This window comes from Melanerpes formicivorus, unplaced genomic scaffold, assembly GCF_026170545.1.
Source record: "Melanerpes formicivorus ecotype bairdi unplaced genomic scaffold, bMelFor1.0.p_v2 SCAF_76, whole genome shotgun sequence".
NCBI lineage: Eukaryota > Metazoa > Chordata > Aves > Piciformes > Picidae > Melanerpes > Melanerpes formicivorus.
In genome coordinates this window covers 2,091,088-2,118,815 of record NW_027142428.1, presented here as the reverse complement: position 1 = coordinate 2,118,815, position 27,728 = coordinate 2,091,088, and the positions used below count along the sequence as shown (strand labels likewise).

Genomic DNA, 27,728 nt, shown 5'->3' with positions numbered 1-27,728 from the left:
CGCGCCCCCAGCTCGCTGCGGGGGGGTCGGGGCCGGGCCGGCGGCGCGGGCGGGGCCGGGCCAGCGGCGCGGGGCCCTTTAAGAGGTGCCGGCGGCACGGGAGGGAGGCACACGGCCCGGCGTGCAGGGAATCGCGCCGCGGCCCCGCTACCGCTTAGGGCACAGCCGCAGCCAAGACCCCTCACCCGGAGCCCGTTACACCGGTGCACGAAACTTCGGGATCTGTCGCGTCGTGCTCCATCACACGGACCCCCGGATCCCACTGCACTGAGGTCCATTGTATGGTACTTGTCTTCCGCTGAACAGATCGCCGGACCCTATCCCACCGAGGTCCACTGCACTGTGCCCGGTTCCTGTTGCACAGACCCTCGGACCCCACTGCGGCGGATTCCACTGCGCGGACCTCCGGACCCTATCGCGCCGAGCCCCGCTAGACGCTGCCTGGCCCCTTCGCTGCACCGCATCCCCCACTCCCCATTGTGCAGACCCCCAGGCCCCATCGCAGGGACCGCCGGTACAGCGGCAATGGCATCTGGGAGCCGGCCCTTGGGGGCCCTGCTGCGGCTGCTGCCGCTGGTAATGCTGCCGGCGGCATGCCGGGCGGGCGGTGTGTGCGCGGGGGACGGCGGGCCGCTGGAGCCCTTCGACGCGCTGTACGCCAGCGGCGTGGAGGCGTACTACGGCGGGGACTTCGCGGGCGCGGCGCGGTGCCTGGAGCGGGCGCTGCGCAGCCGGCGAGAGCTGCGGGCTGCCCGGTTGCAGTGCCGCCGGCGCTGCCGCGGGCAGGTGCGGTTGGCGGAGCCGGGCCCGGGCGTCGGCGGTGACCTGCCCTTCTTCGGCTCGGTACTGCGGCGGGCCGACTGCCTGCGGAACTGCGAGGAACCGCTCCTGGGAGCCGTCTCCCGCCACCGCACCGCCGAGGAGGTGCGCGCCGACTTCCAGCGCAGGGTGCCCTACAGCTACCTGCAGCGAGCATACATCCAGGTAGGTAACGCCCGGCCCCTGCTTCTACTCCTACTCCTAAAGGTTATCGTCTCTTACATCCTCCCCAAACATCCCAGGTGTGGTTCTGCTCTTTCCGTCTATACAGCCGCCCGGGTACAGTCGCCCCCTTAACTTTTACAGGTGGATACAGTCGGTGGCCATGGACTGTCCCCGATACAGAGTATCCTGGATGACAATTTGGAGTCTCTCCAGCTTGGTGTCCCCTATGCTTTTCCTGGTTTTGTTTTGTGGGTGGGATGTTTTTGTTTGTCTTTCAGTGTAGCATAGTGTAATTCAGAAAGTGATCTGCCCTCTGTTTGCAGAGAAAAACCCCCAGAAGCCCTCCAGTAACACCCCATTGCCCTTTCCAGAGGGTTTCCCTCTTGGACGAACTGAAGTAATGTGTTCTAGGAGTTGGTGGGCGTGCCTGAAGCCATGAGGTTCATCATCGCTCTTGCTACCAATGTGATGGTCTTCATCCTGTTGTGTGACACAAAATACTTTGTATAGCACTGTAGTGGCAGCGTTTATCAGCCACTGACATCTTGAGTATCATCCCAGTAACTTCTGCCTTCTAGCTGTTACCTTCCCTGAGGAAAATGGTATTACTCTTTGAACTTCTTTGTCAAAAGGAAGAATATAATTGTCTCCCCCACCAGAATAGTTAATGATGTTTTTCCTTCAGTTCAAGTCTTATGCTCTGTCAAGTTAGGTACCTCTACTAAGTCTTTCTGTTCATGACTAGTGAGGACAGAAAGGGGAATTTTCTTTCATGCCAAACTGAATGTTTAAAACACTTCCTCCTGGATTTCTGCTTTATCTGAGTGCATTCATAATCTTTAAGTTGCTACAGGCAGTTCAGTAGGTGAAGACCTGCACAACAGAGCACAGGAAGGGTAATTCTGCCGAAATCCGTTTCTAGGTGGAGAATCAAACACCTGCCCTAGGCAGTGCCAGTGCCCACGGTGCAGTGCCTACACAGCAGCAAATCAAGGAGGCAAACCATCAGCTGCTGCTGCGTTGTAAAACCTTTTGAGAAATTGTAGCTATGTTACTTTTCCTGTCTTTCTTTTTCTACCATTGCTTTCATGTAATTTTTACAAGTTAGGGATTAGAGTTGAATTGGCTTAAACTCTAGTGTCCACGTGCTGCATAGAAGACATGAAAGAAATCCTGAGAGGGAACTGAAACTGTAATTTGGTTTATACTTGATCCCAGTGAAGCTGACAGAATTTTCCAGCGGTCCTTACCCTGAAAGATGCTCTATGTAATTGTCATTATCTGTGGAAAGTGGCACTACATTTGTCATGGTAAAAAAAATGGTTTCTTCTTCTGAATTCAAAGCCTTGCCTATAATCACAAAGGTTTGTTCATGTCAAGCTCATTGAAAAAAATTTCCACTAAGTTAGTGAATGTGGCTTTTGTCTCCCACTTCCACAAAGTTGAGACCCTAAAATTTTGAGATACAGGCTGTTCTTCCATTTCAATCTCTACTGGGTCTGAAGTTTTTGGTTTCTTAATTTAAATTTTTCTTAATTCTTATCAAAGCAAGATGCTGAAAGCAGTCTTCTTTCTTACATGCAACTCATCTTAATTTGCTTTTGCAATGTCTGGAGATTTTTATGTTCACGCTAATACTTTGATTTTGCTGGTGTCTGATGGAGTAGAGGATGCTCTTGCTAGCTGCATGAGTGCCCAGGTTTTGGACACTTTAGCCAAGGGAAAGTGCTCTTCTAATAGAGCTGTTTGTTTTTAGTATCTTTTTCTTCAGCCCTTGCTGATGGTCTTGGGTTTTGTAAGCAACACTCTTACCAGTTTTTTCCCACACACCCATGTGTTGTGGCTGCATCCTCACCTTGTGTTGCCTGTGTGTGAGCTCTGTTCCCAGGTTTGCTCTTTTGGTCTGGCTCAACAAGTCTGTACGTGGAAGAAAATGTCCCACATTGGATTTGCCTGCACTTGCACAAAACATGAGGCCTAATATCTTACGTACGCTCAGATGTGAACCATCCCTTGTGCCAAGGCTGAGTGCCAAGGCTTTGGCATGTACCCCAAGGGCTGGGATGTATTGGCACATGCACCCTCCAGGGAGACCTTGGCTGCAGCATCCGCTTGGTGTTTTGTCTGAAAAGGGGAGCTGCAAAGTGGGGCTTGTGCAGAGCCCCCCTGCTTTGCTGTGGGTTTGTGGGCTGGCTGCAGGGCTCCAGGGGCAGCTATTTGACACCCCTGTTTTGCTCCTTGAAACTGGAAAGGAAATGAGATGAGGTTAAACATCCTGCTGCGTATCCTGTCTGACCCTCCCTGGCTGCGTGGGGAGGTCTGGATACTGGGCACTTGCATGGCCATGCTGGACAGACAGCAGGGGTTGGTGGCATTTGTGGTTTGAGAGAGGAGGAGCAGTTTGGAATGTGCTTCCCACTCCCACTGACCCCGTGCTTGTTTGTTTCTCAGGAGGGGAGAAATGCATCCCTTCAAGAGGGAGTGACAGAGCAAGGAACAGATTAAAAAAATGAAAGGGTTTGGCTCCCATGCAGTGCTTTGAAAAGTGTTGCTGAATAAACATGAGCTAATCCGTGTAACACTCATGTGGGGTGTGAAAAGCAAAGGCTTTCACTCCTGCTGGACAGATGCACAGGCCGAGTGTTGACCAGCACTGTGTGTATCTCAGCTGCTTTTGGGGCAACAGAGCTGCGCATTGTGCCCTGGGAGCAGGCTAGGGCCTCCTGCTGCCACTGGTTGCTCACTGCAGAGTGAGTGCCAGCAGAGTCTGGCCCAGTCACGGTGAGTTCAATTAATCTCTGCAGTGCATTGGTGGAAAACTGATGTCAGAATTGGAGATTTGGGACCTCTTTCTTTTGCTGCCTGTGGACCATAGCTGCTCTGGGCTATGCTGCTCTTGCTTTTGAGCAGATGCTTGAGATACTCCTGTATGGAGCACTGTAAAGGGACAGAAAGAAAAAGATACAGTTAAGTGAAATACCAGTGGTATCCCCCTAGAAGAACAGGCCCCATCAGCGTCTAAGTCCATGCCATCCTACCAGTTACCTACATTATTTCCTAATTTTATTTCTGTTTTTATTCTGTGCTTTTATGGGATGGTTACCTGGGAAGCCCACTGCTCTGATTCACAGAGGTGATCTGAGTGGTTTTGGTGACTGAGGCATGATAAGAGGGGAAACTATGGTGCGCTGCAGGACTGGGACGGCTTGTGAATTGAGATGAAGGATTTGTGGACTTTGGACTGGATCAGGTCTCTGGGGTTGACTGCAGTCTCTACAGACACAGTCAACAAATTGCATTGAATGAGCAGCCCAAGCCCAAATGTGGTCACAGGTCTCCTTTGCAGCTTCCAAGTATGTATTGCAAGTTGCATAGCTGATGTTTTCGGGTAATTCAGAAATAGAGTGGGTACAGCTGGCTGAAGCAGTTAGAGTGGGATGGGTTTGGAGATGTGGAAAGAAGCAGTGATGAGAAAAGGGGATTTAGCTTTTGAGTTCCAGCCTACAGAGAAAAGGTCCTTCAGTGCATTTCTGATGTCATGTCCCATGGACAGACAGTTTGCCTTTTGCTGATGGCTCTCTTCTTTGTGCTGGCTGCATGGTCTTTGTCAGTGAAATGCCCTCTAGGCTTGGCAGGTGTGTGTGGGGGATCCCTTAAATATTAATCACATCCTCCTTGCTGCTTTAGTCATCTTATTTCTGTTAAACCCTAGCCTGCAGGCCATGATGATTCTAAGCTCTTCTTTGGGTATTTTTTTTTTCTAGCTCTGAGACTGGAGAAGAGGAAAACAATGTACACTGCGAGAGTTACAAGGTGCTGACTCAGTAGCTGTGTTTGAGCTTGCTGCAGATGCTCTGCCATAAAACCTGTGACAGAGCACTGCTTCCAGTCCCTGTGCTGACTGCTGCAAGTCAGCTTGGTACAAAAATAATTAGTAACCTGCAAAGTTGATTGTGATATTGATTAGAAAACCAGGTCTTGGTTCTCTTCTACCTCACTACCCTTGTTTCAAGGTCCCTTGCCCTGATCTCTTGCTGTCTCTGAGATGCACATCAATTCTGCTATCATCATGATTTCATGTGTTGTTAGCATAAACATAATGTTTAGGTTTTATGTGTTGTAGGAGAGACTGTTTATTTGTTACTTAAAGCTATTAAAAAGTAATCTTCTTCTGGTCACACAAACTTTACACAAGCAACTTAATCTTTCTAGTGATCTCTTTTGGCAAGAACTTCGGCTTTGTACTGTTATCTTCTCTGCCAGGGCTTCCATGCTGTTGCTGCTTAGGCAGTGCAGGAGGCACTGCTGGGAGTGTGTCCTTGGGTTGTGCTGTGTTCTCCTGCCTACCCACATCACCAAGATTTCTGAAATGCAACACAGACACAATACTGATTTGATAAAAGACAATTGTTCTGTCTTCTGTCGATGTTTATGTGAGCCTTGCCACCAGCTATGCTTGAGCATCTGTCTCTGAGTGCCTGTAGCAAGCCTTAGGATGGATCTTAAGATAGCTCCTCCAAATTCTTTCCACCTTGAGTAACTACTTGCTGCTGCTCACTGTTGCACTGGGCCAGAGTCTTTTGTCTCCTTGACAGACATCTGTATTACCTACCTCGGGATTACAGAGTATCTTTGGATTCATACCAGCGTAGTTGCTTTGGGAATTTGGTTTGTTCCACTCAAGGGCTGATCTTTTCCATGAACATTTTGTTCTGTTTTCCTTCATGCCACGGTGCTGCGTGGACTTAAGCAGATGAAGGGCCCTGTCCTGGGGTGAACCATAGCCTTTGGGGGAGATGTGGTGATTTCACCTGCAGTATCTCGTGGGTCATGACATGGAATAATGTGCAAACCCCTGCTACTTTAAGTCTTTGCAGGAGCAGTCTACTGAGGCTGTTGCTCACCATGGCCACCACCTGTCCTGCGAGGTCAGCCTGATCAGTTGGTCTTGTTTTCATAGGATTTATGTGACACATCCCAGACAAAGACGTATGGTAGAGCTGTCAGATAATAATTATTATATGGATTATTACTCTTAGCAGTGCTTATTTATCTTTAATCTAGAGAATTGTTATTACTCAGATATTGGATAAATAAATGGATCTCAGGACTAATCTCTTGGAACGTCTCTATTTAGATTTTTCTGAGAGAACATTCCTAGTCCTCACCAGAGGGTAAATGTTAGTGCTCAGAAAGTTAAAATTATGTACACAAAAATAAACTCAGTTTGTGGGATGGAAAACTCTGAGTCTCAATGGTTGGGTCCCGGGACGCTGAACTAACTGCCCCAGCCCCTGTTCTTGCCAACCGCTTCAAGCGCGGTGTTCCTGAAATTATTTCATTTTGGGTTGAAAGCATTACCAGAGAAGGAAAGAGGTGACCCACTGGTTCCAATACTGACACCAGCAAATGCAGGCTAGGCACATGGGGTTTTTTTTTTGGTGAAGGTGATCTAGCAGTTGAAACCAATCTACCATTTTCACAGGAGACTGTTTTGAGCTTTTCAACTTGACTGCAGGCTGGTGCTGTATTAAAAGGTAGACTAGATGTAGAAAGCAGTAACTTTCTGATGGCCTTCTGTGTGCTGTTTCTTGTTTGTTTGGGTTTTTTTTTGTTTGTTTGTGTTTTTGGTGTGTTTTCGTGGGGGAGGTGCTGGTATTTCTTTAATAGAGCCAATCCAAACCCCAGACTTAAGATTTTTGCGGATTTCCACATGATTTCAACTGATACTAAACTAGCACAGCCCTACTTCAGCACCACTGCAAATCTGAACACAATTAGCACAAACTGGTCTTGGACCTACTTAGCTCATTTAATACAGGTTTAATCAGCCACTTTATGGCCAGGGCTACTCTTTTGTCTTGCCAAGTTCTTCTGTCTCACCTCATAGCTATGCAGTCATGCTCGGGCTCCAAAATATAGCAGTGACAGGTCCCAGCCTACAAGGTTTCTTATTTTTTTTTTTGAGGAAAAGAAGGTAAGCCTGGATCCTTCCTTCTTTCTTGGCAATCCCTGGTGCTATGGCATGGATGATGGAGAAGACAGTGGTGTGGCTGGCATTACTTCACTATACCTTGAGGTCTTGATCTGAAGGCATCCCAGCGCATGAGCTGGATTGTCATCCTGACTTGGTCAAAACTGGGCACTGATAGTGCAGGTGAATCCATTTGCTTTAGAGAGCAGACTCCTCCTGCTGTGCTGTAACCTCAGAGCCTACCCCTTCCCTGGTCTTCTGTCTTCATAATTTTCTCTGGATTTTTGCACCTCACTTTTCCCTTATCTTGTGATGGCTTCCTTTGCAGGGCTGCTCCCTGGTAAAGCCTTGCTGCTGAATGGCCTCATCCATGCCCCATGCTGCACTAGGATTTGTTAAATGGCTTTTACTGCTGCCTGGTAAATCTCATCCATAGGTCCTAGTGAGCTATGCTCTGGCTACCGCAGAGTCCTTTTGTTGTCCTTGGCCACAGGAATAATGACTGGCAGTTGGTAATGAGCTGTGTTGAATGAGCAATGCAACGTAGCTCCGCTGAGCGACTTTATGCCCAGTACTCACTGAGGTTTCAACAAGGATTATTCCCATTTCCTCATACAGCTGGTGATTTCATCGTGGATGGTGTGGGCAGTAGTGAGAAACCATCGTGTCACTAACTGAGCCATTTGCTGCCAACCTCTTGAGTGTTGCAGCAGCCTTGCTAGCAAGATTCTGGACTCGAGGCAGCGCTTGACATCTGGAACAAGGGATTCAGGGGTTATTTGTCTTAGTTTATTCCTTTGGAGGTGGTATGAATTAGTCATTGTGATTGGGTTTGTTCCCGAGAAGTAGAGACCCCTGTAGTCTGCACATGGCATATTTCCATATGTGTAGTCTGGACCAAGGCCAGGCTGAGTCTGGATAAATCGCTGTGAACCTGGAGTGACCCAGCTGAAGGCTGTAGAGTTTCTGTGCCTTTACACTGGGGAAACTGAGATCAGGACTTGGCCTGTGCTTTTTCACAGTAACCGATGGCAAGAAGGAGGGTGCAAAGTTCCCTGGATGCTTTTGTTTCCAGCCAATGTACTGGCAATAAGATATTGACATTTTTACTTCTTGGCTGCGAGCTGGTGATGACTAATGAAGGCAGGGGGTCTGCCTGTGGGTGGGTTCAGGCAACAAAGAGCTGTTCCTTGTCAGCCTATACCCCCCAACCAGACCTTCTCCTTTCCATGACAACTGGTCAGTTAAACAGAACCTCCAGTGTTGACATCAAGGGTCAGGGATTTGGCCACCAAGTAATTATAGAAACAAAACCAGCATCTTCTCCCCACCTCTTCCTTTCCACATGCTCCTGCTGAATCCCAGCTTATAAATGTCCTTTTTTTGCTTTCTTGGATGGGAAGCAAAGCCCACATGTATTGGCTGAAACATATGGCAGAGTTTGGCTGCAGCCCATCAGCTGTGAAGGCCAAATACTCACTTGTAGCTTCATGTTCACATCTTTTTCTAAGAGAGAGAACTCTTCTTTCAGAATTGGATGCAAGGCTGAGTTTGTGCTCATGCTGAGATGGGAAGCAGATAGGGTGCGGGACAGCATGCTGACCATGCTGTCATGCTGAGGAACATGTCCCCCTGCTGCATGGAGGTGACAGGCTGGCTGTGGAGAGGTGGTCCCGTGGCAGCTGCCACCACCCTCCACTCCCTAGCCCTGTTGCTGGTTCTCAGATCAGGTGGAGTTTGCAGACAGGCTGTTTTGGAGAATCTCATTAGCACCAGTGGCACAGGGCAGCTGGGAGATTCTAAATGTGGAGTGGCCACGGGCAGAATTTTTTTCTGTATGGCACTAAAGGGTGAACTATTGTGGGTGAGGAGAGCATGTGGGAGGTGGCAGAAAACCCTTGAAGGAGAAGGAGATGAAAGGATGTTGTCAGAAATGGACTATCGGTACCACCAAAATGAACCTCTACCCCAAGAGTTTCACAGCAAGGCACTAACATTAGAGTTGTGCTGTGAATGGTTTTCCTGAGCATTCCCTGTGACAGGGGCTCCTATGGGAAATGTGTTCCATGCTTGAAGCCTGGGAAACTCATGTTAGTGCCTGTAAAACAGTCTTGTTTCCACTGTAGCAAATGACATCCTTAAGGTTTGGAGTTACGTTTTGTTAGCATCAGAAGCATGTTTTGGGGATGCTGTTGGCTCAAGGGAGTGAGGTGCTCTGCTGCCTCTCTTCCATCACCAGGTTTGTTCAGGGTGGTACCACACTGGGTGCAGTCATCCTTTGGCACATGCATGCCTGAGCTGTCTGTAGCGTGGCAAATGTGGGTACCACTGCTGGTGTAAGAGGTGTTGGACACAACAGAGTCACTGGGAATAGCTGTGGCTGCAGTAAATAGCAGGTGGTGTTGATATGGCTGCTCGCTGACCTGCACAAGGCTGTTGGGGTTTTTGCCCTGACAGCGCTAAACCTTTGCTTTCCATCTTGCCAATCAGCATCACTCCCTCCTTTGCATGGAGACACTTTGCCAGGTCCTCTGTTCCTCCTCAGTGCCCAGACACCCTGGGTCTTTTATGTGCTGCTCTCCCTGTAGCACACAGGGATTTTGCAGTGTAATCTAAACCAAATGAATCAGGAAAGGCATATCTGTGTCTTAACACTTTCATGCTACTTTTCATTATCATTTTTTCCAAATAATTTGCAGTGGTCTCACATGGTGTCCCTGCAAAAGATGAGCCTGAGACCATGCAGTGTCCTGTCAAGGTTAGAGACGGGGCACTTGAATCTGGTGAGCCTTCTGCCTGCAGCTTTGCTGCTAAAAGAGAGTGGGCAAATCCTGTGTGAGTGTATTGAGTAGGGCACTGCCTAAACCCATAGCTCTTTGAGATTGGGCTGAACTCCTGAGGGTGTGATGGGGTGATGTGCTGAAGTTCATAGCCTAGGGCTGTGGGCGCCACTTCTTTTGAAGATGGAGCCAGCTGTATACCTTCCCAGAAAAGATCAGTGTGGTACAGAAAGAGTTTGGAAAATGTCTTCAAAATATTTACTGAAGGTGTTACTGTGGCTGTGCCCAGTGACTGAAGCAGTGTCTGTGGATTCCCTTGCTTAGAAAGCTCTGTTTTCAAAGTGGCTCTTGCCAAGGCACTGCCTGTTCTAAGGCTTGTATATATTTTGGGGCATCCGTGTCCTGACTTACTCTGTCTCTTTGGAAGCAGATGAGAAACTGCATAGTTTGATTGAAATGGTCTGAAAGGAAGAGCACTGACTTGTGTTACATTGCACTGTGCTGCTGTCGGAAAACACTTCCCATGCAGGGCTGCCAGCCTCATCTGAGGCATCCGTGGTTGAGCAATGTAGTTTTCCTGCAGCTGTCTAATAAGTAGACTTTTCTTTCTTTTTTTTTTTTTTTTTCTTTAGCACTAGTGTTCCTAAATTAATTAAACAAAACATTAATTTTGTTCTTGAGATTCTGCCAAGGGATGATTTTTGTTTGTTTGTTTTTTTTTTCCAAAGGACTCTATTAGAATAGAATAAACCAGGTTGGAAGAGACCTTCATTGTGTCCAACCCATCATCCAACACTATCTAATCAACTAAACCATGACACCAAGCACCCCATCAAGTCTCCTCCTAAACACCTCCAGTGATGGTGACTCCACCACCTCCCTGGGCAGCCCATTCCAGTGGGCAATCACTCCCTCTATGAAGAATTTCTTCCTAACATCCAGCCTAAACCTCCCCTGGTGCAGCTTGAGATTCTGTCCTCTGAACCAAATTCAGTTTTAAGGAAGGTAGAGTTGGGTAGAAACTAACTAATTTTTAGAGAGTTCACCTTACCTGTGGCCTTTTCAGGTGTGTTGCAAAGTATCCTCTCTGCCAGGACTGCTGTCTCTGTTGCACAGGGGTTGAGAATGGACAAGAGTTGTCACACACATGGGCAGCACTGGTCTCAGGGAAGCGCTTGCAGGCTGCTAAACAAGAGTTGTGAGATGCACTGATCTCTGGAGGTGGTTGGGGGAAGGCTGTTCAGAGGGGCTTCATATAGCTTTTTGAGAAAGGCTTTTATTGCTAGTTGGTGTTCCCAAGTCCTGCTGATCTCTCTGCTGAGGGCAGGGTTTGCTGCAGCCTGAGCGAATGGTGCTGGTGCATCTTGTGCTATGAACTACTGTGGTGTAGAATCAGCACACTTTGTATAGGCAATTCAGGGTGCTGTAGTGTCTACAAAATCCCTACACCCTTGGCTTCTATCAACATGATCCTCACTCTATTGCTGCTTCTCTTTCTGTTGTGCTTTTCCAGCCGTATTTCCTGGTGCTTAGGTTTGCTCTCTGCTACCCCAACTAGCTGAGTTTTTCTTACTGTGGCCTGACTCACCACCATATAAAGATGCAGACCCTATACACACTCAGTGTTTTAATGCCTGATTAGATTTTCATTGCAGTAGCTTCAACCACTTGGATATAACTAAGGCACAACATAGAATATCAGTACCTGTTGTTCCCCAGTGCCTAGGTTCAGACCTGGATGATGAGGAAGGCAGCTCTGCAAGGGAGTGGTTTGTAGGTGACAAGGCTTGTAGCTGCCTGGGATGTGCAGGAGACTTTCAGTGTTGGCAGCTGGACTCTCTAGTATCACAGCTGAATCTCTGGGAGTTAAACTATTCTATGATTTTTTTTTGCATGTTCCCAAGCTCAGGTCTGACTTTAACAAAAGAGAATTCCCCATCTTGAGGACTCATTCCAGCCTGATTACTGTTTGGGTTTTAGATGTTCACCAAAACTGTTTCTGGAAAATTACTTTTGCAGAACAAGGCATCCCACAGCAGTGCTATCACTCCAAATCACTGTTCTTTTCATCAGCATACTTCTCTTTTCCAGATCTCTTTTTGAGTCCTTGCTGTGAAGTCTAGCTAGATTGTAGACTCCAAAATAAACCATTTTTAGCCTCCAGTGTTTGTTTTTTTTAAAAGTCAAACCAAGTCAGTTAGAAAGACCTAAATAATCATTCACCTGGACTTTTTCTTTGACTGCTACAACACTTAAAGCTGTCACTGACCTTCTGGTAATCAGTGTGCTCAATTATCTTGAAAAACACAGTGTGGAAACCATTTTGTCTTTCATGATGTTTTTGAGAAGGGTTAGATAGGAAAGGTTTGCATGCTTCAGGCTTACTGTTTGCATTCCTGTTTCTTTGCCGTTGTTTTATGCAGTGGATGTTACAATTCACAGAATCACCAAGGTTGGAAGAGACCTCGAAGATCATCAAGTCCAACCTGTCACCATAGACCTCATGACTAAACCATGGCACCAAGTGCCACGTCCAGTCCCCTCTTGAAGACCTCCAAGTATATCTGTCAGTGGAGTCTGCTGGAGGAGCCATGCTTAGAAATGGCTCCAGGTCCTTAGATATCTTTTGTGATGCTCTTTGGGGTTGCTTTGGTATTGCAACCAGCCTGTACTGAATGGCAAAGTCCTGCTCATTAGAACTAAGAGTTCTGCTCTTGCATGCTCTAGATGTGTATCACAGGGTCTCTTCAAATGTGTAGGTATGCATGGAGCTGTGGTGATGACCAGGAAACCCCTACTAGTATTTGCCTGTGCTGCAGCCCTAAGATGAAGCACTGCTCAGGTGTAGAGCCAGTAATGCTTGCTTCCATTAGGACTTAGTTCACTGGGACAAGAATGTGGTCAAGCCTAGAAGGAAACATCTTTGGGAAGTGATCAGGGTGACTATGCCAAGTGAAGCAGTATGCTGGTGTAGTGCTCAGTGCTTCTAGGTGCTGTGGTACAGCTGGGTCAGTAGTGCTGTATATGAACCACCTTGCTTGTCATCTTATTTAAGATAAGGAAGAAGGGAGAAGCTGCTTTTCTTTTCATAGAGTTACCTATGTACCAGGAGGACCATCAGGCCTTTTAGAGGTTGTGTTTGTGAATTCTTCTGTTGCAAAACAGCAGTAGATTTAGGTTGTCCTATATTGTCTCTTATGTCCCAGAAAGTTTTGTGCTCTGCTCTTACATATGTTTAGTGCTTTAGCAGACCTATGCATGGAGAACTAAATCTGCTTGTATGTAGCATTAGGAGCCACAAACAATGCTCAGCTATCTCTTGTTTCAGAGACAGGATGCTGCTCTGTGTAAGCAGAAGCTTTGTCCTGCCAGTGACTGGTAACAACAGAAGGATATCAGCGCTAGGGCATTTCAGGCACAGGTATGTACCAAATGCTACTGAAAATAGCAGAGTTTGGAGCTTCTTGACTTGCACACTTTGTTCTTGGTCCATTCTGGGGACAACTGCTCAGACTGCACTGTAAGTTGGTGATGGATTTAGCAGAGTGTCCTCACAGGTGTCTGGATTTGGAATCTGGTGATATTAGCAATAAAACTTGTAGATTTATGCTGTGTTAATGGCATTGCTGTATCTGTCCTTTGATCTGAAAGCTCGGAGCTGGAGGTTGTTAGTATAAATGAGAGTGTGACAAAGAGTTAGCTGAGTTGGTGCCTGTACTTGTTGTGGACTTACTTGCATCAGTTCTAATGACTTGGGTTGATGCCTGGTGATTTACTAAAGCACAACAACTGCATTGTGTGTTGAATCATATATTTTGAATCCAGCGTGCTGGGGTTTTGTTCTGCAGTGCTGAGGTGTGATCTGACAGACCTCATGTGACTGCCTGGGAGTCCCAACTGTGTTTCATTCGGGACCACATGACTTAGGCAAGTGCTGCTGTGGCTACCAGCAACAGTTTGTGAGGGAGGACAGAAATGCCTGGATTTGGTCCAGCCCAGCACTCTGTGCCCTGATTTACCCATCTGTGGAATGGGTTTGATGTGCAGCAATTATACACCAGGCACTTGGCATTGTAAGGCACAACTGACATCGCGTGTTTGGAGAGTGTCAGATGCTCTGCATGATGTCCATGTACTGCAAGTGAGCTCCACCAGGAATAGCATGCATAAACAGTAGCAGATTAATTAAAGATGTCCTATACTGCAAGAGAAAAGCCCAATTTGGAAGCACTTTGCTCGGAGTCAATAGTGCTGCTTGGCTTATTAGCAGAGCATGAGCTAACTGTCCTGCCAGTGGAAGCCAGTCATAAAGCAGTACAAACAGGCACAATTGTTCCACATAGGAAAGTGGAGGCATACGTGAAAGCCATGTGGGTCCAGGACAGGTGAGCTTCATACATGACCCTTGAGGAGGAACTTCTTCACTGTGAGGAGCACGGAACACTGGAACAGGCTCCCCAGAGGGGCTGTGGAGTTTTCTTCTCTGGAGACTTTCAAGACCCATCTGGATGCATTCCTGAGAGACCTGCACTAAATTCTATGGCCCTGCTCTGGCAAGGGGGTTGGACTCAATGATCCCTGGAGGTCCTTTTGAACCCCTAACATCCTGTGATCCTTCACAGGGAGCAGTATGGTGTCTGTGTTTCAGCAAACATTTGTGCTTAGGTATTCTTTACTACCTTTGTGAAGATCTTTTTGACTTTGTGACCTTCAGTATATTTTATTCCTGATGGTTTTTTTTTTTTGTGAGCTATCACTGCTATTGAAAGAATTCTCAATACCTGATGACATCCCTAGGATCTGCAGGAAATGGAGATTCTCAGATGTGTGGGAGCTCAAAAATTATTGCCAGACTGCAGTATAATGGTTCTCCTTGTTTTGGGCCTATAAAGCCTCATAGGATTGTTGTAGGAAATGTGACCCAAGAGTTGGTTTTGGAGTGGTTCCTGGGTTACAGACACTTTTTGGTTAGGACCCAGTCTAAATCTGGAAAGCCAGCTGCCTTGTACAGGGACAACAGCTTTTGTTTCACAGAGCAGGACACATCTGACCAAAGATGAAAGGTGAAGTGGGGGTCTTCAATGTCCTGAACACAATCCCATCACCAAACCATGCCATAAATTTTGTCTTATCACACCACAGATTCCCCTGGGAATCTTCTCTGCACACCTCTGTATTGTTTTCTGCTGAACCACATCTGCAAAAGCCAACAACCACCAGCATGAGCTAGTGCAGCAAGAGTCAGACCTATCTTCATAGCCTAACCAGCCACTGGGCTGAGCAAGGCTGACCAGGGCTGACAGCTCATCCTGTCTGCAGCTGTGCTGCTTAAGGAGAGTTGCTGAGTGACTCCCTTTTCAGTGAGACTTTGTATCTATTTTTCATATTACTTTGCTTTAAAAGGGAAAAAAAAAAATATATATATATCACTGCTGGAAAAATAATTATTTCAGCCTCCATTGAGAGTTTTTGGAAAGTTGATATTCTGCTTTAGTTTCAAATCCACAGAGTGAACTGTAATTTCAGCTCTGGAGTGTGTTTCAGTTTGTCTTCTTTCCCTGGGAGAGTCGAAAGAGAAATGGAAGTGAGAAAATTGGGGCAGGGAACAGAAATGGCAGGGGAATTAGGGAAAATGAGTCAGTGTCTAATGTGCTGGGCAGACTCCTGCACCAAACTGGAGGAGGGGGTCATGGGGATGCCAGCACAGTGCAGGGAACTTACCTGCATCAAGTTGTGGGGATGAGTAGTAATGGGCTCAGTTTGTTTTGAAAGGAGGAGCTTGCAAAAAATGTTGGGTTTACGTTTCTTTGTGGGCAAAACTGGAGCAAGAGCTCATTCTGGGACTGAATCAGCCAGGCAGACTCTGCTGTGACTGGGAATGAGGGAGATGATAATGGTATCTTTAGGGCCTCGACTGCCCAAAGCCTGTGGCTGTCCTTCTTGTCTTTCACCTTGCCAAGTGTGTGTCATGCTTTTGAAGGCCATGTAGCTCCATTCCTGTAATGCCTGTGTACCAAGTGTCTGACAAAGACAGCACTGTCATACAGGGGGGTAGTCCTTTCCCTAGTGGCGGATAGGTCCTCCACACCAGGTAGCTGGAGAGGTTTAACCAGGGGCACTTTCAGGCAGCATGTGTCAGTCAGGTTCTCCCATCACTGAAGCATGTACAAAATTGTGTGTGTTTTTTTGGGGTTTGTTTTGGTTTTGCCTTTTGTGTGTGTGTGTCTAAATTCCACTAGATGATTTCATATCTATGATATAACCTTACTTTTGTGGGACATGGGTCAGCAGCAGCAGGCACAGGCACATTTCTTTTCTGAATTACAGTTATGTGCATTGCTACAGAAGAGAATTTGCAGTGGAGCGGTTTGGCTTTTTGATGGTTCCCAGGTTAGCAATTGGGAGTATCTTAGCCTGTTCATAAACAGCCTTTCTACTACAAAGTCAAGGATTTCCAGGAGCTTTTGGCCTTTGCTTTGTCAAAAGGGATACACTTACCTGGCATGTAATGCGGCGCCCCAAACTCTGCTTTACCTGAGACATAGATCTTTGTATCCAATTACACGAGCATTGTTGTTCTGCTCTGTGATCTCTTCTGCAGAGCTGAGCAGGGGGTCTTGTGGGTTTGGGAGATCTGAGAGCTTACTTGTGCGTGCACACTTGAGTGCACTCATGAGCTCAGAGCTTTAAGGAGGAGGATAGCAGTCATATTCCTTGAATCCTTTAGAGTTCCTCACTGGAAGAAAACTTGGCAAAAATATGGCATCTTGACTCTGTAAATGTTTGCTTCTTTGTTCACATTTGCTCATATCCCCAGAGGAATGAAGTCATTTATTTGATTTGCCCTGCTGCTTCACACTCCTACTTATGAATGGTAGGGAACAAGACTGGGAGTATGAATAGCCTGGCCACATGTGGTTTTGAAAGACGTGTTCGCTTGCACACTAGTGTCCGAATAGAGTAGCTGGCTCTGAAATCCTATCAGTAAGGCTTTTGAATAACTTAAAACCTTTCTAGCAGATGCTTAGAATTTCTTCCACTCTGACATTGTGTAAGCCTCTGTTGAAGTTTCATTACCTCAGTAACCACGGAAAAGCAGCCAGCCTTTCTGCTGGAACCTTCTCCACAAAGGTCTGGATTATTTTTCTTTTTTCCTTGAATGCAGAACATAGTTTATGATGGTTTAAATACAGGGTAGAAGGCCAATATTCCATATGGATCTGGGTGGTAGTTGTGCTAAAGTTGGAGTATGAATGTATCTTGTTCCCTGGCTACCTTAGTGCAACTAGCACTAAGTATGGAAGCTGACCCATATAATTATGAACATAAGTAGGATATTCAGTGCTTTCTTTAGAGCAGCTTATAAAAGACCAGTCCCAAACAGCTGCCATTTCATAGGTTGTTCTTGGTATTTTCCATGCTTTAAATAACTCCAGAGCTTTCTGTCATGCTCTGGTGGGAGCTTTCCCCACTTTCTCTCAGAGTTGTTCCAGAGGCCTCTGTGTTGCTTCAGTGGTTCACCACTGAGTTAGCAGGGCATTGTGGCACAGGCAGTCACAGGCTCTCTCTAACATTTCTCCCAGGTGCAAGTTTCCTAGCAGAGGGACTTTGGCTCTCCCTGGAATGGCACATGTACTCCTTGGCATGAGCATCCCCTCCTCACGTTCACCACCCAGCTCCATTGAGTTTGCTTCCACCTTGACTCCTCCTGCTACTGATAACATAGACCAGAAGAGTTACCCAGGAGCTAAAAATGTATTTATTTTTTGCCAAGCTTTTTGTCCTGGGTGGTTTCACACCAGGAGACAGTTTCAGTGCATGTTGCTGCTCTGTAAAGAACCTAAAACAGCTACATAAACATTTTAGGCAAACCTTTGCCAGCAGCCAGTATGTGGAGCTGCTGAGGACTTTTTTTCTTGCAGTGAGATACAGCTAAGGCTTGGTAAAGACTTTAATTTTCACCTGGTTTTTTTTTTTGGCTTGACCCCACACAAGTCAAATCAACGGCAAATGGAATGTCAAGTGCAAAACTTTTTGATCTGACCCCCTCTAAACTCACAATTTCAATCTGGTCAACTTCACTTGCTGACACGTGGAGAGAGGCAAAGAAAAACCCAACATTTTAGACACCAGGCAACGTGTTATATGTGTCTTCCCAGACAGTCTCATTTTATTTTGTTTTAATTCAGACACACATTGAATAAAGGGATTATTTTCTTTGGCACAAGATAATGACTATTTTCAGAAGCATCCAGAGCTGCTCTGAATGCTGCTGTTACTACTGCCTGAGAATCAGTGCCAGGCAGCTGCTCTTCATTTTTAGGGAATTTAAGAAAAGTTCATAGTGCTTAGCTGGTGTTTGCTGTATGGTAAAGCCTCATCATATCCAAGGTGAAGTTGTTGGGAATATGAAAAAAAGGACTTGGTCCTGAAGAAGAAAAGCTGTTACTTCTCTCTGTGCTGTGAGGGGTTACACATTTTCATTGCAGATACCTTCAGAAGGAGGAAGGCTTCACTTCACTGCCTGTGTTGGCAGGAGAAGTAGAATTCTCTCTTCATCAGCACTGTGTGAATGTTAGATCTAAACTTGGTGTGGGGCAGCAGGTGTGAATAGCTGCCTGCAATTCATGTTTCTTTCGTATCTCCTTCGCATGTCTGATGCTATCTGGCTCGTCAGCACAGCCACTTGTTTCCACTCTCTGCTTTTGGTTAGACTTAGCAGAATCCACAAGTAGGATGTAAAAGGAAAACAGCTCTTGGTCCTTCCTTAACACTCTTAAGACAGAGGTTTGCCATGTCTTTCACTGGATACTGACATTCCATCCCCTGGCTGTACCAAGTGTGATAAGTAGTAGACAGGGCTTTTACCACTTTACCATAAAAGCCAGGCTGCTAGAGCTGCTTCCCTGATGCAGCTGACATTTCAGACTCCCTATGGAGAAGGTCTTGCTGTAATCTGCTAGATAAGGAAAGTATTTGTATTTCACTTCCTTTTCACCTCTGAGTACACTGCTTGCTAAGAATCTGGCTGTGCCACAACTGCATATTTGCAAGGGGAGGAGGCTCTTGCTTACCACAGATGTTGGTTTTACCCCCTTACAGCTTGCTGAGTCAAGCAGATGCATCCCAGAGATGATGTAAGTTGTGTCTCAGACTTCCCAGGTTTTTCCACCCTTGCAGACCTCCCAGCTGGTCATTGTGGTTTCAACTAAAAATAGAATTAAAGGACTTGATTCAACCTACAGGGAAGGAGCAGAGGAAAGACCTGGATTTTCATGTCTTTCCATCCAGGGAGCATGGCTGATCCTATGGCTTCAGGGGCTCAACACCTGAAGCCCTGTGACATATGGAATCTGGGAACTGCTCTGAACTGTTGGTTCCTCACTGGGATATGAGGATTGCTGTCCTGGCACTGTGTCAACAGAAGCAATACTGAATGGGTCAAAGTAGAATTGCCAACATGTCTCTTTCTGGAAAGTCACAGGGTGGACCGAATTCACTGAGAACCTTTTGGTACTAACATTTTTAAACCAAATGCCTGCAGTTTGGCATCTCGTCCTATAGGATAGCAACTAAGTGAGTTTTCAAAAGCTCTGACTCCTGACAGCTGTCAGGAACCTCACACTGAAGTTCCAGAGGCAAACATTGGCATTTACCTCTTGGAGAGCTGATCACCCTCCTGTTTCAGCCTTGGGGAGTCAGGACACCTTCTGGCTGTGGTGTTTTGGGCTGTGTGTGTGGAGTTGGGAAACCTTGTTGGGCTGAGAAGTCACTGTAGTGCTGATTCAGAAAGGCAGATGGGGAAGATGCCTATTGTGACATTTGTCCAAAAAGGATTGTTTCAGGGAAGGAAGTTTCTATCCGCACAGCTTCAGTTATAAGTAACCAGCCTGGAATAGAGTCTGGAAAATGTAGAGAATTGTGGACTTTTTCATTCTTGGCTATATACAGACTCTTCATCTTGGCCTTTGAGAGACAGTAGAGCTCTGGTTTGTTTTCCAGCTTACAGCTAAGGCAGACCAGACTTGTGGAAACTGAATCTTTACAGAAGAAAAATGTAGATGCTGGTTTGTTTTCTTTGCCATTTATCTTGCTAGAAAAGAGGAGGTAAAGGATTGGAAATGAGACAAGTATCTCCTGATTAATGTGAATTGTCTAGTGTGTTTTGGGATGAATCCCAGTTTCCTCTGGTTATTTTTGTCCTAAAAGGTGTGAAGTGCTAATCTGAATTTCATCAAGCAACTTGTTAATGCTTCTCATGCAATAGATGCTCCAGCTGAAATGTCACAGCATAAGGAAACAATCAGAGCCTCTATAGGCACCCTGGGGGAGAACAGTAAATGAGCCTGAAACTTGAGGTACCAGCTGAGAAGGCTCATGTAGGCACAATAGCACAGGAGTGGCTGCCTGCCTGTGCCTGAAGCACTGATGCATAGATTTGTAGAATGGTTTAGATTGGAGGGGTCCTTGAAGATCATCTAGTTTCAACCTCTGCTATGGGCAGGGACACCTTCCATTAGACCAGGCTGCTTAAGGCCTCATCCAGCCTGGCCTCAAGACACCTCCAGGGAGGGGGCCATCCACAGCCTCTTTGGACAACCTGTTCCAGTGTCTCACCACCCTCACTGGAAAGAATTTCTTCCCAATATCCAGTCTAAACCTACTCCCCTCAGGTTTAAATCCATTCCTTCACATCCTGCCCCTACAAGCCCTTGTATAAAGTCCCTTCCTGGCTTTCTTGTAGGCCCCTTTCATGTACTGGAAGGTTCCTATAAGGTCTTCTTGGAGCCTTCTTTTCTCCAGACTGAACAGCCCCAACTCTAGCAGCTTTTCCCTATAGGAGAGGTTCTCCAGCACTCTCATCATCTTTGTGGCCCTTCTCTGGACCCACTCCAGGAGCTCCATGCCCCTCTAGTGCCGGGGGCACCAGAACTGGACACAGTACTTCAGGGGGGTCTCATGAAAACAGAGTAGAGGAGGAGAATCATCTTCTTTGTCCTGATGGTCACACTTGTTTTGATAGATCGCAGGATACAGTTGGCCTTCTTGGCTGCAAGTGCATATTCCTGGCTCATGTTGACCTGCACTTCCAAGTCCTTTTCCTTGAGACTGCTCTGAAGCCTATCCTTGCCCAGCCTATATTTGTGCTTGATCATCTCACCCTACAGATTGATTTTTCTTCTCCAGTGTTTTCAAAGGTACATATGACAGCAGTCAAGCAATTTCTTTGAATCTTTGTCTTTCCTGGGTCTATACTGTTGGATCTATACTGTTGGATTCAATAGGGTGTCAAGGAGCATCATGAAATCTGAGGTGACACACTACCTGAACAATGCAGGGCTCCATAATATCTTGTTTCATGAGGAGGCAGAGTTGGAAGACAAGCAGTTTCCCACCTGGAATTTCCTGTTTGGGTGCTGACAAGGTTGTTAGGAATTCCATCTTAATTAGAAATTCTCAGTTTCAATTAAGATGCCTTCCAGATAAATATGAGCCCCATACCAGATGTGACATAAACTCTTTGCTGTAGTTCTGCTTCTTTGATGGTTCTCACGATATCAGACTATGGACATGTAGTGCAGAAACCACATTTGATATTTCTAGTGAGAAAACCTATTTGTCCCAGGCTTTTTGTTATTGTTGTTGTTATTCTTAGTATCATTGTGTTCACTAGAAGACAGATGATTCACAGTATGGTGGGAGAGGGAGGTTTGGTTTTTGTTTATAGGCAACTGACACAAAAGCAGCTGCATCCAGTTAGAATAGAGGCCCCCCAGGAGTAGCCAGCACTGGGCACTCAGGGAAGGGTAGACAGCAAAAATGTTGTGACACTTCTCTCAGATGCTTGCCCAGACTCCAGAACTGAGGTGGCGTCTGTGCTTGTAAAAGCCCCCACTGATTTCCCCGCCCTGTATTAACTTGTCTGGTTGCTTTTGAGCTTTCTCAAAGGTTTCCCATCCACCATGCATTCAAAGTTTAATGATAGTTTGCATGAAGACTTGCCACCTTGCCTTTGGTCTGAAATTGTCACCTCCTTCCATCTGCTGCCCCTCATTGTAATGTATTTATTTATTGGTGACTCGGTCAACTCTTTTCAAAGTATAAAAATTCTTGACAAAACTATTTAGAAAGAAACCCCAAAACAAGCAAGGAGGCAGTGTCACTGCTATTTGTCTTTCATGCAGATGATTGACATAGATTTCTGTGCTGTATTAACAATGAGCATGTGTATTTATGTGTGGGAAGCAGGCAGGATGGGGAGGCTGCTGGGGTGGAGGGGGTCACAGCTCTGCTGGACTCTGGCTTGTGTTCACTTTTCCCAAAGCACAGAGTTTGCATTTCTTGCTGCTTGTGTCCTGCAGTGGGACTCCTAAGACTGGTGTTACTGTGAGATATGTTGCTTGCAAGAGCAGCCCACATTCTTCAGATTATTCCAGCAGTTACATTTCTGCAGAAATCAGGTTATTTGCCATGCAAGTGTATCCTCTCTGTCTGTAAGTCCAAGGCTGGGTTCAAACTATGAATGGCTAAAGAGGTATTTTTTTCCTGGAGGAGAGTGCTTGTGGAAAGAGCTCTTCCTGCCGAGGGTCTGTCGCAGATACAGAGCGAGGAGGGGTGAAGCCTGCTTGAGAATACTGGCAGCATGTGCAGATGAACAGATGTTTTGGAGGCAATGGATGGACAAAGGTAACATTTCCTGTTCTAGAGGGTTAATTTGCTGAGGAAGCAGGATTCAGGGCCAAAAGAGCAAGAAGAGTCCTGTGAGTAGTTTCTTGTGGTATTTTTCCACAGGAGATGCTGATTTAATACTTCCTGTTGTTCAGTGTTGTAGTGGGATTCTCCAGTTCCCAGGGCAAGAGAGTTCATGGTGCTGAGCCCTTTCTTAATTGTGTGCAGTGCAATGGCCACACGTGCTCTGCTGTGCCAGCAGACATGGAAGATGCTAGATGCTGCTGCCTGTCAGTCAGCTTGGAAAACACTGCTGAAGTCATAGTGAGGGATCTAGAGAGCAGGGGAAGAGCTGCAGGGTGTTGATTTTGAAGCAGATGGTGTTCAAGGAGCACAAGGGCTAAGCCAGCTACAGCACCATGAAGCTGCAATGAATGTTGAAGACAATGAGCCCCTTAGTGTTTTACTGTGGTCACCCTTATAAGTAAATTCACTGCCACTGGGTAATGAATTATCAGATCCAGACAGAGGAAGTCTCTCATAACTTTTTTCCTCTGAGGTAACTCAGATTCTTTGTAAATTAACTTGTTTTATGAACTGAAAACAGAGGATACAAGAACAGTGGTTAAGAATCTCCTCCAGGTAATACTCAAGTGGATGGAAACTTAATGTAGGTCTGATTTCTATGCCAAATTCCTACTATCCAAAGTGGGTAGGTGACTTTCTGCTTTCCTTTATTTCTTCTCAGATATGAACATCAATAAGCAGTGCAACCCATGGCTCTCTGTTGCAATCATGTCTATGGATAAAGCCACACAGAATGTGTGCTTCTTTGGGCTAAAGCTCTTAAGTGAGCTCTCTTTAGAAAACTGGAGATGTTTTGCACTTCTGCCCCTTACGCTGTTATCTCTGACTCCAATGAGAGCTGATAACCTGCCTTCCCCTCATCCTGGCTTCATGCTTACCATAAAGTGCTGATAGACAATAGCAGGTATGTTCACAAGTGTGCTGTCACTCTGCAGAAGGGTCATCATCTTTCACTGTTGTAAAAGAGGTAAAGTTATAGTTGTCTGTTACCATTTGCTCTTAATACATCTACCACTCTGTAGTATTGATCACAAACAGCTTTACATATGCCCTTTGTGTTCTATTTGCATTTGGTTTTTCCAGAGTTAGAGTTCTAGTGTAGAATTTTAAGTGCCCCTTCCCTTCTTCTTCCTCTTCTTTTAGTGCAGTTAAAGTTCATCTGTTTATGGCTGATCCTGTTTTGTCAGCCTTCCAAACAGCAAGTAGTGCTTGGCGGGGGCTGATGCTGAGACTCTGTGGGCCAAACATTATAAATACTTTGAAATTAAGGAGGCTGTATGCTCCCAATTTCAGATTTATAGGGGAAAGAGTATTACTTCATGTCACAGAAGGAAAGTGGAGTAAGTGGAGAAATCCAGTGTTTCAAGCAAGGTTTCATCCCAGAAAAATCCAAACAAGTGCTGTCAGCTTGTGGCCTCTGCAAGACTTGAGGCAATTCCCAAAGAGTACGTGAGCTCTGCAGTGTACTCCTGTGTCCAGGAACTTGGCTCTGCTGCTGATGCAGCATGGGGAGAAGGGGCCCATGATAACTTGAAGGTGCTGTTTCCAAAATGAGGAAGCCTCCTCATGAAGAGAGATTAGATGACAAGGGTCCTTCACACTGATTAGGTGAAGATTTGGAGAGGAGATGGGCAGAAATGTATGTTCTCCATAGTTGATCTCTGAGAGATGACAACTTGTGGAGAGGAGGGTGCATGCAGGAAGTCCAATCTAGAAAGTGTTTTTTCCTCAATTTTCTGGATTGAAATGAAATCTAATTGGGAAGAGGGCATGTGTGTGTGACATTTAGCCTGTGGAGTTTTGGGATGCTCCATGGTCATTCTGGAGTGTTTGTTACCAGGATTTATACCTTGGATGTAAGCCAGTGAAGTTCTCACCAAGTCCATGCCTGTCATAGAATCATAGATTCAATAAGGTTGGAAAAGACCTCAAAGATCATCAAGTCCAACCTGTTACCCAACACCTCATGCCTACTAAACCATGGCTTCAAGTGCCACGTCCAATCCCTGTTTGAACACCTCCAGGGATGGTGACTCCACCACCTCCCTGGGCAGCACATTTCAATGGCAAATCACTCTTTCCGTGAAGAACTTTCTCCTCACCTCCAGCCTAAACTTCCCCTGGCACAGCTTGAGACTGTGTCCTCTTGTTCTGGTGCTGGTTGCCTGGGAGAAGAGAGGCACCCCTACCTGGCTACAACCACCCTTTAGGTAGTTGTAGAGAGCAATAAGGTCTCCCCTGAGCCTCCTCTTCTCCAGGCTAAACAATCCCAGCTCCCTCAGCCTCTCCTCATAGGGCTTCTGCTCGAGGCCTCTCCCCAGCCTCGTTGCCCTTCTCTGGACACATTCAAGTGTCTCAATGTCCTTCTTAAATTGAGGGGTCCAGAACTGGACACAGTACTCAAGGTGTGGCCTAACCAGTGCTGAGTACAGGGGCAGAATGACTTCCCTGCTCCTGCTGGCCACACTATTCCTGATACAGGCCAGGATGCCGTTGGCCTTCTTGACCACCTGAGCACACTGCTAACTGTCAGTCAGTACCCCTAGGTCCTCTGTGGTGTCTCTATGCCTCATTTGTAAAATGAGAATTGTTGCTGTAGATAAATTCATTATATTTGGAAGGTCTCATGAGATATATATATATATATGCTAAAAATGATAGGTACAAACCTGCTTAAAATTCTGGGTGAGAATTGTTGCAAAGAAATTTTAGAAGGAGATGATGCAGTGATTTAGGGGAGAGATGATAGTAGGGATTATGGGCAAGTTGAACTGATAAGTTCCTACATTAGTAATTGAAAAGAGATTGTGGGGGGGGGGGAACCCAACAAACCAGCAAATTTCTGTCAGGGGCTGGACACCCCCATTTAAATATCTGCTTTAGTTTTGCCCTATGGTGTGAAATAGCAGCCCCATTCATCAGTGTGGTCTAATTATTGTGTCAGTTCTCTCCTCTTGTACACAGAGATCAAAGGTTTGTAGAAAACGCTTCCTTCCTGCATGGAAGGCTATTCCTTGTGTTGTTTTTGGAGCTGGGGTTACCAGAAGTTTTCCAGGGAGAAAATTGCCAATCTCAAATCATTGTGGGCCATCTGCTTAATTTCTTCTTCTCTCTCTTTTTCTTTTTTGGTAGTTGTTTTGGTGTTTTTTTTAAATGCATGGGACCTTTTGGAGCCCGTCTGCAATCGGAGGGTTGTGTTGACTGATTCTGGCATGTCGCAAAACACCTTATAGCCTGGACCAAATGTGGGGAGCCTAACGAGGTGTTTGTAATCAGAGTGTGAAAACCTGAAGCTGCAGCAAAGGTTTAGAATTTGATACCTCTTGAGGTAATGGAAATTGGTCCTTTAGGCATGAGAGAGAGTGCCAGTTTGGGGGAAAAGTGCAGTTTAAAGGCAATGAAGCAGTACATGAGCCAGAAATGAGGCATGCTGCTTTGAGATTTGAAGGTTGGCTAAAAGTTGAGGTCCTTGGAGAAACTTTTCTGTTTCTTTATATCAGATTATTTTTGACTTCTGAAAAAACACAGCTTGCAAACATGTAATTTAAATCCATAGTCTGCTTTCACCCAGAGCAGGATTTCATATCTTGCACCGAGGCCTGAGCAGTGCTTGTGGGGAGTCGCTGTATAGGGTCTGGACCATGCTGCCTATAGACCATGAGTGAGACACCTCACTGGTCACATGTAGATGGAAAGGAGGATGGTTAGAAAAAGAAACTCTTTGAAGGCTATCAAGGGGTGCTAGATTTTCTTCTGCCTTGTCAGGAGGGAGGAAGCTCAACTTTAAGCTCTGTGCAGTCCCTTCAGACCACTATCACTCAGAAATGTTGGTGACTGTATTTTTCACTTGATCTTTTGACATCTCCCTTGCAGTGACAGCCTGTTGGGCACCACAACTGGCAAGGGCAGAACTAGCAGGTCTCATAGCTGGAGATGTGTGGCTTTGCTTTCATCTGTCTGGTACTGGATGAGTGAAATGCACATGGTGGGGTATGTCCCACCCATCCCTGGATAGCTGGGAGTTTGTCTGCTATCATGCGGAGCTAAGGCAGGGCCCATCACTTCCTTGGGAAGTGAACTCAAAAAGTGGTACCAGCTGGGTACCAAAGGGAGCAGATGGGACAACAACCTGTGTAGTACAGGATATGCAGTGCATGCTGTTGCCCAAATTGCTTGAACCAGGGCTAACCAGTGAGGTGACTTCTAATTTGGAGCTTGCTATTTGATGTTTCTAGTGGTTTAAGGCTGTAAAGCCTTTCCTGTTCCCTGGGGTGGGATTCCTGCCCTGGCAGCCATGCTTTCTGCATACCACAGGTGGTGTGTGCTGAATTGGGAAGAAGCCACTTGGGGCTGTCCTGGGGCTGCCAGACTTCTCTCAGATCTGCAACACTGTATTTAATCTTGAATGCAAAATTTTTGTGGTGTCATTCTGATGAAATAGCAAAGAATGTTTTACCACCTCATGGAAATACAGGGAAAAGCCACACAGCTTGGAGCATCCTGCTAGCACCCAGGCATTTCATGTTACTACTATCTAGACAAATAGGAATAACTGTTTAAAGTCATCCTTCTTAGCTTAGGGCTTTAGCTTTCCTTTGGGGCAGGGCTCTGCATTTATCTTCCTTTGACAAACTCCATATGTTTGTTTTCCTCTGGCCTGTTTGGCATGTTGAAGCAAAATGATGTGATCGACCTTTAGGGTTACAGATGAAGCCTGGTTTCCGATCCTTAATAATTTAGGATAGCTGCAGGAAAATCTCAGAAGCACTGTAGATATTACAGATGAAAGCAGAAGCTGAGAGGCTTGAAGAGGTTCAGCACTTTGGAAGTCTTTGAATATTCATCAGAGAGAGAAGTAGAGCATGTCTGCGTGATTTACTGGGGGTCCTTGGCAATCTTTGCCCTTATCAAAGCAGAGGAGGAACAGCCAATACTTTTATAAAGAACAAACAGGATATCTTACCAAGTTTTGCTTGTAGCTTCCATGAACACTTAGATAAGATGGCCTTGCTCTTACATCCCAGTGAAAGCCAAATGCATGGAGAAAAGACAAAGGAGACACAGAGCAGCAGTGCTGCCTGGGGATCTGTGCCAGCGCGGCTGCTGCCTGCAGCTGTTTCCCAGTGGATCATGGCTGGAGCCATGTTAGCTCAGACGCTGTCCTCCAGGCATTGCTTACTTTGCAGCTGCTGAATACTGTCTGTGCAAGAGTCACTTGGCATTTTTCTCAGTGG

General features: G+C 46.1%; 1 protein-coding gene across 2 annotated transcripts in view; it reads left to right on the top strand.

The window, feature by feature from the left end:
• Positions 1 to 27,728, top strand: part of P3H2 (prolyl 3-hydroxylase 2) — a 75,046-nt gene that overhangs the window by 339 nt on the left and 46,979 nt on the right. Inside the window, exon 2 of one of the 2 annotated variants that reach the window (XM_068163922.1) lies at positions 307 to 984. In XM_068163922.1, coding sequence (XP_068020023.1) covers positions 526 to 984 — 459 coding nt within the window. In that variant the 5' untranslated portion in view covers positions 307 to 525. Of the gene's footprint in view, positions 1 to 114; positions 985 to 27,728 lie in introns of those variants that run through there. The other variant, XM_068163923.1, reaches the window with a different exon arrangement.